Here is a 12,914-nt window from a genome sequence, read left to right on the forward strand (position 1 = left end):
ATTCAGAAAGACAGTATGAGGAAAATACTTTTTTTTTTTTACATTAGAGCATGTAAACATGTTCTATTAGAAACACAAAATACAAGTATGAACCTGAAAATGAGCACGATATGGGACCTTTAATGTCATGTACATTTCATAAATTTGCTAATGCTATGCTTAACACTCTTTTTTACTTTATTTTCCATTTAGAAAATCCATGTAAAAACAAAAAAATAGCCTGAGATTGACCATTACACATTTCAAAGTGCTGAAAATAAAATTAAAAAAATGAAGTTTAATTTTGAAAAGTAGGGGCAGCTATGATCTACCTTCTGCTGTGCTGTCCGTTGTGTTGTCTCTGGCTGTAACTGTGATGACGGTACCATTTCCTTCAACCGTTTTTAAAAGTGGTACCTCCACTGTCACCCTGCAGATGTATCTCCCTGAATTCTCTCTTGTGACATTCGTAAAGGTCAAGTTTGAGCAGTGAGATGTCTCCTGTTGCAGACTGTCTCCTTTAGAGTGATTCTTCATGATGAAAATCTCAGTGTCTATATCTGTTTGATTTTTCAGCCAGTTAAATGTAATCCTGCCAAACTCCAGTGTCCCGCAGCAGGTGATGGTTACTGTCTCCCCCTCCATGACGGAGACATCAGGACTATGGGTAACAACAAGTGTAGATGAAACACCTATGAAGAGACAGAGTGATACATGTTTTGGTAGTTCATCACAGCATCGTACATACTGCATCAGCATGAGTTTTTGATGACATGCACTAAACTAGATACCAAATAAAGAGGTGCTGCTACACCAACAATAACTTTTTTGTTGCTGATTTCCATTTCTCGTTACACTTTTATCAGTGTGTGAAATATTTAAACCATATAAACATGTTTAAATCATAAGATATTCCAAATATGTTTATTTATATAAAATAATTATTAAACATTATTTAATAATTATATTCCGCTATCTCCCAATAAGCAGTAATAAATAGCTGGTAATTTATTTAATACATTTCCAGGAAAAGAATACAAAGTTAATGGATATGCTTTATTTCCATGTCTGCTGATAAATAGATAATAATTAGCAAATAACTTATTTGAAATTTCTTTAAAAAACCTCCCTGAATCATGACATTAGCTACCAGGTTACATTTGTGTAGACAATAAGTCACACAATGGTGAGATTTGAGGTTTTTCCACCTCCGATGAAGAGCAGCGTGCAGCCGCTTCTCAAGCCTAAGGGCCCTATTTTAACCATTATATGCTATTTTAGCATATAATGGTTAACTAATGTTTATAATAAAGTACTTTTTGATACATTTTTGAGGTAAATATTGGGGTAATTTGACAGTAATTCCAAAGAAATTTAAAATATTTGCTAAATAACACCTAATTACCATGAAATTTGCAGACCTGTTAAATGAAGTATTACCAACATTTGTTGTCATAGTTTTGACCTTAAACAACAGGGATTTTTATGATTTAACATCATCATTGAAATTACATTTTCTTCAACAATCGTTACCACCCAATCTTGACACAAAAAACTTCAAATTTTTCAACTTTAAATAAATCTAAATGTGTGTTGTCCCACACTGTAACTTCAATATTGTGACCTGATCGTCTACTTTTTAATTCCCAAAATGCAAAAATGTAATGATTCACTCTTAAATAACTAAATATACTATAATAAAGTCCTGAATATGGAGATCATTGCAGACTTGGTGTGTTTTTTACTTACTCCGAGATGGGATGGCACAGAGAGAGGCGAGTAACAGACTGCTCAGTAGAAGCTTCATCCTTTCACACCGATTCACCACTGAAGACTGATACCCATCTCTTTAGAGCCCCTCACATCTAACACACACTCACAATACGGCACAGCCTCATTTGGAAGTTGTTCAAAGATCTTTCGAGATAAATGTATAAACCCACAACCTCTGTTCCTTCCCCTGCAGATGAGTTGAAGGCAGCGATATTTAATAGAATATTCACAGTTTAGTGAAGCCGGAAGAGGTACTTTCTTCCGGTCTGCGCTACAATGGCTAACAATGTGTTTTAGGTGATACATTTAGCATCCGCTGTGAGTATAAATTCAGCCCTCATTTAAATTCTGACCCAGTTTGCACTCATATCCTCAATAAAAAACCATCCCCAAACCCCCAACCAAACGTTAAAGGGACTGTTTGTAGGAATCAGAAATGTCTTGTTAACAGCGACACCTGGGGCCGTTAAGTCAACGAAAGTCAGCGTCCTGTTGCTCGCGCTTGTGCTCGCTCTACATAGACATTTTATTTACTGAAATATGTCATAAAACTAAACTATCGTTGTTTCCCCTGCAGATTAGAAGGCCAATAATGTAATGCAGAGGGATTTGACAAAATCATCTTTTCATTGAAAACATTTTCACATTCTCAGACCGTTTAGTTCTCACCTCTTTTAGGTGATACATTTAGCATCCGCTGTGAGTCAAATCTGACCCAGTTTGCTTACTCATATCCTCAATGACAAACCAATCCCCAACCCCCCCAGCCAAATATTAAGGAAGGTTTAATGCATGAGTTTAATGGCGGACTCCGCCACTACCAATAAAAACTAGCCTAAACAGTGGGCAATACCGGGGTCTGAGAAGTGAAGCCAATCCTGAAGTGCCTTAAAGGTCCCATATTGTAAAAAAGTGAGATTTTAATGTCTTTTATATTATAAAGCATGGTTTAATTGTTATACAAATACTGTTAATCTATAAAAACGTTCAATATACGGAGAAATACACACACAGCCCGTATTCAGAAATTGTGCGTTTGAAACAAGCCGTTAGGATTTCTGTCTATTTGTGATGTCACAAATATACGATATTTAGACCATTACACGGTTTTAAACGTAAACATTCTAAATGTGTCCCAGTTTATTTCCTGTTGCAGTGTATGCAAATAACATCAGCTTACAGGAAGTAAACATGGACCCAAACTGTTGCCAGGCAACGCAATTCTGTTGCAATTCCGTTGCAATTCCGTTGACATGCACTAAAACGGAGCGTTTCAGACAGAGAGGGTTATTAAAGGTATATTCAGGCAGACAGTATGAGGATAATAAAGTTTTTTTTGAACATTACAGCATGTAAACATCTTCTAGTAGAAACACAAATACAAGTATGAACCTGAAAATGAGCACGATATGGGACCTTTTTACCTAATATACTTTAGTTTCTTTATAGTAATGTGTTTGTAGTTGGGATGTACCATTCATCTGTGTCCTCGGGTCAAATCCAGGTTATTGGGAGGTTATACATTAATCATGAATTGCTGTCTGTTATAGTGTATTTCGTAGTGCTACCACTAGGAGTCCTCATAGTATAAATCTTTCACATCCTTCACAGAAGGACTCTAACTTACCTCAATGGGTCCATCTTTAGACCAAATGGTGAATTGTCCCTTCATGTAACTGAAGTGCTGCATTCATACAGTAAATCCTGCACATTTTTAAAGTAGTTTTTAATGAAAATTATAATTTTTTTAATGACATGCATTCAAGAAAACAGCAGTAATCAAAGGAAATACAGGCAGCTGACTGATCTACTTGGCTAATACGTCAAAATAAAAGCATCTCACAGTGCAGATTTAGTTTTATCCCAAACATCAGCCACTCATAAAAGGTGACACGTGTTGATTTTGTGTCCTAATCGAGGCATCTTTTTGTTATCGTCACTCTGCTTCTATATTTCCGTCTCATCTTCTTCCTCTTCTTCTTGGTTTTCTTCTGTTCTTCCAGGAGCTGAAACATGAACGTATACTGATGGATTAATGAACTGTAACATAAATGTCTCGACACCATTTCATCATAATGGAGTGAAAGTTATATTGTACCTTTTGCGCGTTGCTGAGCTTTTTTCGCTAAATAGTTGATGGAGAAGAAGGTTACGACGAGGGCAACGATGGGCAGGCACCTCAGGACAAAAATGAGCACTTTCTTCGAGTGAGAATCTGAAATTCACCCACAGAGGCAACATGATTAGACTTTTTCTGTCCCTGTGACATACAAATATGCATGAAAAGTATCTGTTTAATACATTATATTATTAAGCAAAGCCTTCACCTTAATAAAATAAAGTACCCAGAACCCGTCTCCACTGTGTCACGCTCTCCATGAAATATAATGATTAGAATCCTTCATTTTATTTATTTTTTTTTGTATTATTGTGTGACTCTATTTCTAATTTAGACACACAAATACATTCTCTCATCAGAAATTTATAATATGTTAGATTAAAATACACATTTTAGTCATGTCCCACAGGTTAATGTTTATTTAATTAATTATTATTATTATTATTATTAATTTCTTTTCTTTGTATTAATATTATTATTATTATTATTATTATTATTTTTTACATTTTTTTATTCTATTCTTTTTTTAAATTATTATTTGTATAATTATTTATTTTTTTCTTTTCTTAAGTGATTGCTGAAGTTGTTTTCTCTAGGGTACTTATTGTGTTCGTCTCTAAGCTCAACTACTTAAAAAATTGATTTATAAACTATTGTAATTACGAACTGTAAATTGCATATATGAAAACAACCTCGAAAAAATAAAGTATGATGAAATAAAGTAAAATGTGGGACATCACACAACATTTTCATGTCTTTTATATTATAAAGCAGGTTTAAGTGCTTTATAAATACTGTTAAACTATCAAAACGCTCAATATACAGAGAAATACACGCACTTCAGAAATTGTGCGTTTGAAACAAGCAAAATAATGTTTTGTTTTTTTAACATTGCAGCATGTAAACATGTTCGAGTAGAAACATAAAATACAAGTATGAACCTGAAAATGAGCACGATATGGGACCTTTAATGTCATGTACATTTAATGTATTTGCTAATGTTATGCTAAACACTCCTGTTACTTTATCTTCCATTTAGAAAATCCATGTAAAAACAAAAAAAGAAAGAAAGAAAATAGTCTGAGATTGACCATTACACATTTCAAAGTGCTGAAAATAAAATTAAAAAAATGAAGTTTAATTTTGAAAAGTAGGGGCAGCTATGATCTACCTTCTGCTGTGCTGTCCGTTGTTTTGTCTCTGGCTGTAACTGTGATGACGGTACCATTTCCTTCAACCGTTTTTAAAAGTGGTACCTCCACTGTCACCCTGCAGATGTATCTCCCTGAATCCTCTCTTGTGACATTCGTAAAGGTCAAGTTTGAGCAGTGAGATGCCTCATTCTGCAGACTGTCTCCTTGAGAGAGATTCTTCAAGATGAAAGTCTCTTTCTCAGTCTTTGTTTGATTTTTCAGCCAGATAAATCTAATCCTGCCAAACTCCGTTGTCCAGCAGCAGGTGATGTTTACCGTCTCCCCCTCCATGACGGAGACATCATGACTCTGGGTAACAGGTGTAGCTGAAACACCTATGAGGAGACAGAGTGATACATGATTTGGTAGTTCCTCACAGCACCGTACATAATGCATCATTTCAGAAGCTAAATGTGGCACGTAGTGGCACTTTCCAACAAAATCAAAGGACATGCGCTAAACTAGATACCAAATAAAGCGGTAATGCCACACCAACAATAACTTTTTTGTCGCTAATTTCCATTTCCTGTCACACTTTTATCAGGGTGTGGAATATGTGAAATATTTAAACCATTAAAACATATTTAAATCATAAGATATTCTAAATGCTAATTTTAGCATATATTTATAATCGGTGGCGGGACGCGAGGACAACCGACCCACGGTTTCATGTTATTCTACACTAGTTGGCTACTTATCTCTACTTTATTAAACAACAGAACATAATTCACATTCAGTATAACAATAACCAATGGTATATCGCACTAAACAGAAATATTAAAACTTACATATATATATACATATATATATATATATACAGTAGAGCCTTTTTTTAGTCAAATTAGGAAGAGGTTTCACATATTGCTAAACATCTTTCATGAAAACAACAAAAAAAAACGTATTTATTGTTAAATTTATATTATTGAATAAAAGATTGAAATATAAAATGTATTATAAGAAAATATATAATTTTTTTTGTTGAAGAAACCACATTTCCCCGTAATGATTTTTTAATTTTTTTTTTATACATTATGAGATTGTTTTCATATATGCAGTTTACAGTTCATACTTACAAAAGTTTATAAACAAACTTTTAAGTCAGGCTTAGAAATAAACAAAGACACAAAACAAGATGTACACAAAAGAAAAAAACATCAGCATAAGAAATTATTAAAAAAAAATAATAATGAAAAATAGGTAGAAAAATTTAATAAAAAAAATAAATAAATAAATAAAAAAATAAAAAAATAAAAGTTATAATAATGTTTTTAAAGACATGATCAATGACAGATATGTATTTTTTTTATTTCTGCATATCGTGATTGACAGGATAATATTTATGAATAATTTTAAAGGACACTTCCTTAATCTTATTCGGTATTTAAGAGGAAGTATCTTACAAATCAATTGCCATGATGTTATATCAACATCTCTTTGAAACAGGGCAGTTATGGCTCTATTATTAATATTTTGGGGATGTATAGTGAGAAACATATTTCCACTGCTTATAATATACCCAAGCACTCTACTGTACGTACTTGTTTGATCATTGACATTATCAATAACTACAGTAATCATAAATCATATTTTTGACATTTTGAGCAGAGATGTGAAGCATCTTATGTGTCTATGAATGTGATGTTAAAGTTGTTTTACTCACTCCAAGATGAGAGGGCACAGAGAGAGGAGAGCAGCAGACTGCTGAGTAGAAGCTTCATCTTTCCACTCTGATTAACCGCCGACAACTGATTCTCATCATGTCTTCAGAGCTGCTCTACGTCCAACCCACACACACACACACACACACACACACGCACACGCGCACACACGCACACACACACACACGCACACACACACACACACACACACACACACACACACACACACACACGCACGCACGCACGCACGCACACACACACACGCACACACACACACACGCACACACACGCACACACACACACACACACGCGCACACGCGCACACACGCACACACACACACACACACACACACACACGCACGCACGCACGCACGCACGCACACACACACACACACACACACACACACACACACACACACACGCACACACACACACACACACAGTGGGCATCATCTTTTCCTCTGCAGAAGTTCTTTGAGAAGTGTGAAAAACCACAGCTTTTGTTGCTTCCTCCTTCAGATAGAAGGCAGCGTTAACCTTCTCTGTTCTCACAATGCAGTTTGAAGATAAATGTCTATTTTGACTCTGAAACACAAATACTGAAACGGATCAACGACCGGTGGTGGAAAGTAAGTAACTCAAGTATAATGTTCAGGTACTTGTACTTTACCTGAGTGTTTTCATTTTCTGCCACTTTCTACTTCTACTCCACTGCATTTCCAGCCAATTAGACTGTTGTACGGCTATTAAGTAGGCGTTATCAGTCACTATAAGTCCCATAGATGTGGGTTAATTGGTGCCTACTACACCTACTAGTAGGTTTTATCATGTATTCACATGGTAGATCACCGAAAGAAGGTATAAAAGAACACGGCAGTCAGTGACCTCTAGCGACCGTAGTAATTATGACAGGAGCAGAAGCCAAAGTCAGGCGCTACCCAGGAGACCGGAGTTTGCATCCGTGGTGTGAAACCAGTTGTCTTTTTTAGTTCGTAGTTATTTGAACCCAAAACATGTTTTTCTCTAAACTTAACTGAGTTTTTTTTTTTAAAATCTTGCATTAGTAGTTTATGTATATATAAAACAAGCAATATCTGACTGATCTAAGGTTTGCAAGGTGATATAAAGTCTGTTCAAGAGGGTGAATACAGGTATATTCAGACACACAGTATGAGAAAAATAGTTTTTTTTCAACATTAAAGCGTTTCAACATGTTAATATTGCCGTTGCTTAACAGCGGTGTTCTCACGACTTAAAGGTCCCATATTGTAAAAAGTGAGATTTTCATGTCTTTTATATTATAAAGCAGGTTTAATTGTTATACAAATACTGTTAAACTATCAAAATGCTCAATATACCAAGGAATACACACAGCCCGTATTCAGAAATTGTGCGTTTGAAACAAGCCGTTAGGATTTCTGTCCATTTGTGATGTCACAAATATACAATATTTAGACCATTACACAGTTTTCAACGTAAACATTCTAAATGTGTCCCAGTTTATTTCCTGTTGCATTGTATGTGAATGACATAAGCTGACAGGAAGTAAACATGGACCCAAACTGTTGCCTAGCAACGCAATTCTGTTGCAATTCCGCTGAAATGCACTAAAACGAAGCGTTTCAGACAGAGGGTGAATACAGGTATATTCAGGCAGACAGTATGAGGAAAATAAAGTGTTTTTTGAACATTACAGCATGTAAACATGTTCTAGTAGACACACAAAATGCAAGTATGAACCTGAAAATGAGCATGATATGGGACCTTTAATACTTCATTCACCAGTGTCACCAACAGAGTAGATGAAGAGAGAAGCAGTGAAATATTTGTATTTCCATTGAGGAATTTTCATTGAAATTAGAATGATAGCAGCGTTGCCTCTGCTCCATATCTAAGACTGAACTTAGTCCTTAGTTTACCTGATATACTTTACTTTCTTTATAGTAATGTGTTTGTAGTTGGGATGTACCATTCATCTGTGTCCTCGGGTCAGATCCAGGTTATTGGGAGGTTATACATTAATAATGAATTGCTGTCTGTTATAGTGTATTTCGTAGTGCTACCACTAGGAGTCCTCATAGTATAAATCTTTCACATCCTTCACAGAAGGACTCTAACTTACCTCAACGGGTCCATCTTTAGACCAAATGGTGAATTGTCCCTTCATGTTACTGAAGTGCTGCATTCATACAGTAAATCCTGCACATTTTTAAAGTAGTTTTTAATGAAAATTATTATTTTTTTAATGACATGCATTTAAGAACACAGCTGAAATCAAAGGAAATACAGGCAGCTGACTGATCTACTTGGCTAATACGTCAAAATAAAAGCATCTCACAGTGCAGATTTAGTTTTATCCCAAACATCAGCCACTCATAAAAGGTGACATGTGTTGATTTTGTGTCCTAATCGAGGCATCTTTTTGTTATCGTCACTCTGCTTCTATATTTCCGTCTCATCTTCTTCCTCTTCTTCTTGGTTTTCTTCCGTTCTTCCAGGAGCTGAAACATGAACGTATACTGATGGATTAATGAACTGTAACATAAATGTCTCGACACCATTTCATCATAATGGAGTGAAAGTTATATTGTACCTTTTGCGCGTTGCTGAGCTTTTTTCGCTAAATAGTTGATGGAGAAGAAGGTTACGACGAGGGCAACGATGGGCAGGCACCTCAGGACAAAAATGAGCACGTCCTTCGAGTGAGAATCTGAAATTCACCCACAGAGGCAACATGATTAGACTTTTTCTGTCCCTGTGACATACAACTATGCATGAAAAGTATCTGTATAATACATTATATTATTAAGCAAAGCCTTCACCTTAATAAAATAAAGTACCCAGAACCCGTCTCCACTGTGTCACGCTCTCCATGAAATATAATGATTAGAATACTTCATTTTATTTTTTTTTTTTTGTATTATTGTGTGACTCTATTTCTAATTTAGACACACAAATACATTCTCTCATCAGAAATTTATAATATGTTAGATTAAAATACACATTTTAGTCATGTCCCACAGGTTAATGTTTATTTAATTAATTATTATTATTATTATTATTATTATTTTTTACATTTTTTTATTCTATTCTTTTTTTAAATTATTATTTGTATAATTATTTATTTTTTTCTTTTCTTAAGTGATTGCTGAAGTTGTTTTCTCTAGGGTACTTATTGTGTTCGTCTCTAAGCTCAACTACTTAAAAAATTGATTTATAAACTATTGTAATTACGAACTGTAAATTGCATATATGAAAACAACCTCGAAAAAATAAAGTATGATGAAATAAAGTAAAATGTGGGACATCACACAACATTTTCATGTCTTTTATATTATAAAGCAGGTTTAAGTGCTTTATAAATACTGTTAAACTATCAAAACGCTCAATATACAGAGAAATACACACACTTCAGAAATTGTGCGTTTGAAACAAGCAAAATAATGTTTTGTTTTTTTAACATTGCAGCATGTAAACATGTTCGAGTAGAAACATAAAATACAAGTATGAACCTGAAAATGAGCACGATATGGGACCTTTAATGTCATGTACATTTAATGTATTTGCTAATGTTATGCTAAACACTCCTGTTACTTTATCTTCCATTTAGAAAATCCATGTAAAAAAAAAAAAAGAAAGAAAGAAAATAGTCTGAGATTGACCATTACACATTTCAAAGTGCTGAAAATAAAATTAAAAAAATGAAGTTTAATTTTGAAAAGTAGGGGCAGCTATGACCTACCTCCTGCTGTGTTGTCCGTTGTTTTGTCTCTGGCTGTAACTGTGATGATGGTACCATATCCTTCAACCATAGTTAAAAGTGGTATCTCCACTATCACCATGCAGATGTATCTCCCTGAATCCTCTCTTGTGACATTCGTAAAGGTCAAGTTTGAGCAGTGATATGTCTTATTCTGCAGACTGTCTTCTTTAGAGCGATTCATGAAGTTGAAAATCTTAGTCTCTATTTTTGTTTGATTTTTCAGCCAGTAAAGTCTCCCCCTTTCAAACACCCTGTCCAGTGTCCCGCAGCAGGTGATGGTTACTGTCTCCCCCTCCATGACGGAGACATCATGACTCTGGGTAACAAGTGTAGATGAAACACCTATGAAGAGACGGAGTGATACATGATTTGGTAGATCATCACAGCACCGTACATACTGCATCATCATGAGTTTTTGAGGACATGCACTAAACTAGATACCAAATAAAGAGGTGCTGCTACACCAACAATAACTTTTTTGTTGCTAATTTCCATTTCTCGTTACACTTTTATCAGTGTGTGAAATATTTAAACCATATAATCATGTTTAAATCATAAGATATTCCAAATATGTTTATTTAAATAAAATAATTATTAAACATTATTTAATAATTATATTCCGCTATCTCCCAATAAGCAGTAATAAATAGCTGGTAATTTATTTAATACATTTCCAGGAAAAGAATACAAAAAAAAAATGGATATGCTTTATTTCCATGTCTGCTGGTAAATAGATAATAATTAGCAAATAACTTATTTGAAATTTCTTAAAAAAACTCTCTGAATCATGACATTAGCTACCAGGTTACATTCATGTAGACAATAAGTCACACAATGGTGAGATTTGAGGTTTTCCACCTCCGATGAAGAGCAGCGCGTATGGCCACTTCTAAGAGTCTAAGTCTAAGAGCCCTATTTTAACCATTATATGCTATTTTAGCATATAACTAATAACTAATGTTTATAATAAAGTACATTTTTGATACATTTTTGAGGTAAATATTGGGGTAATTTGGCAGTAGTTCCAAAGAAATTTCAAATATTTGCTAAATAACACCTAATTACCATGAAATTTGCAGACCTGTTAAATGAAGTGTTACCGACATTTGTTGTCATAGTTTTGACCTTAAACAACAGGGATTTTTATGATTTAACATCATCATTGAAATGACATTTTCTTCGACAATCGTTACCACCCAATCTTGACACAAAAAACTTCCATTTTTCAACTTTAAATAAATCTAAATATTTCAGTTTTATTGCATTTGACTTGATGAATAGTCCACTGGTATCCACGTTATTTATAATTCTTGTTGTCCGTAGAGTTACATTAAATGTCATATTAGTCGTATGTGTGTTGTCCCACACTGTAACTTCAATATTGTGACCTGATCGTCTACTTTTTAATTCCCAAAATGCAAAAATGTAATGATTCATAAAATAATAAAGTCCTGAATATGGAGATCATTGCAGACTTGGTGTGTTTTTTACTTACTCCAAGATGAGATGACACAGAGAGAGGCGAGTAACAGACTGCTCAGTAGAAGCTTCATCCTTTCACACCAATTCACCACTGAAGACTGATACCCATCTCTTCAGAGCCCCTCACATCTAACACACACTCACAATACGGCACAGCCTCATTTGGAGGTTGTTCAAAGATCTTTCGAGATAAATTTCTAAAACCACAACCTCTGTTCCTCCCCCTCCAGATGAGTTGAAGGCAGCGATATTTAATAGAATATTCACAGTTTAGTGAAGCCGGAAGAAGTACTTTCTTCCGGTCTGCGCTACAATGGCTAACAATGTGTTTTAGGTGATACATTTAGCATCCGCTGTGAGTATAAATTCAGCCCTCATTTAAATTCTGACCCAGTTTGCACTCATATCCTCAATAAAAAACCATCCCCAAACCCCCAACCAAACGTTAAAGGGACTGTTTGTAGGAATCAGAAATGTCTTGTTAACAGCGACACCTGGGGCCGTTAAGTCAACGAAAGTCAGCGTCCTGTTGCTCGCGCTTGTGCTCGCTCTACAAAGACATGAACGAGCATCGCTCAAAACAGTGAGGAGACACACGTCAGCTAAAAGCACAATATCACTCTATATTTCAGCTGCTTGGCAGTAATGTTAGCTGACCAGACGAAGGTCTCTCCATGAATCAATGCTGATCCTAGTGTTGGCTTTTCCTGCCTCAGCCTCCTGACCGCTGTCGTAGGGAACAGGGGAGACGCCGGAGTTTTGGTCAGAGACGATAACGTTTCTCTTTGCAGAGCCCCGTCACTTCACAAGACACGGGAAACCTCTGTTGGTCTGGAGGAGCTGCAGCATTTATTCCTGCACAGACGTCCACTGTACATTCACTAGATATTCTCAGAGCTAAACTAACTCTTCTGCAGTGTGGAGTGTGCGTGCATGTACGTGAGAGG

The 12,914-nt window shown here is 35.3% G+C and overlaps 1 protein-coding gene and 1 long non-coding RNA gene across 6 annotated transcripts in view; one reads left to right on the top strand and one right to left on the bottom strand.

The window, feature by feature from the left end:
• LOC119481298 overlaps window positions 1-696 on the top strand; it is a 27,069-nt gene extending 26,373 nt beyond the window's left edge. The window contains exon 4 of the long non-coding RNA XR_005205164.1: window positions 599-696. This is a non-coding gene — a long non-coding RNA (uncharacterized LOC119481298). The remainder of the gene's footprint in view (window positions 1-598) is intronic.
• LOC119481296 (tyrosine-protein phosphatase non-receptor type substrate 1-like) overlaps window positions 1-12,060 on the bottom strand; it is a 20,507-nt gene extending 8,447 nt beyond the window's left edge. For 2 of the 5 annotated variants that reach the window (XM_037758074.1, XM_037758077.1), the window contains exons 1-2: window positions 6,725-6,813; window positions 312-671 (exon numbers count right to left, since the gene is read on the bottom strand). In XM_037758074.1, coding sequence (XP_037614002.1) covers window positions 312-671; window positions 6,725-6,782 — 418 coding nt within the window. In that variant the 5' untranslated portion in view covers window positions 6,783-6,813. Of the gene's footprint in view, window positions 1-311; window positions 691-1,728; window positions 1,872-6,724; window positions 6,814-10,464; window positions 10,828-11,980 lie in introns of those variants that run through there. The other 3 variants (XM_037758073.1, XM_037758076.1, XM_037758078.1) reach the window with 3 other exon arrangements.
• Window positions 12,061-12,914: the final 854 nt, after the last annotated feature.

The sequence above is a fragment of the Sebastes umbrosus genome, chromosome 22 (genome assembly GCF_015220745.1).
Source record: "Sebastes umbrosus isolate fSebUmb1 chromosome 22, fSebUmb1.pri, whole genome shotgun sequence".
NCBI classification, from domain to species: domain Eukaryota; kingdom Metazoa; phylum Chordata; class Actinopteri; order Perciformes; family Sebastidae; genus Sebastes; species Sebastes umbrosus.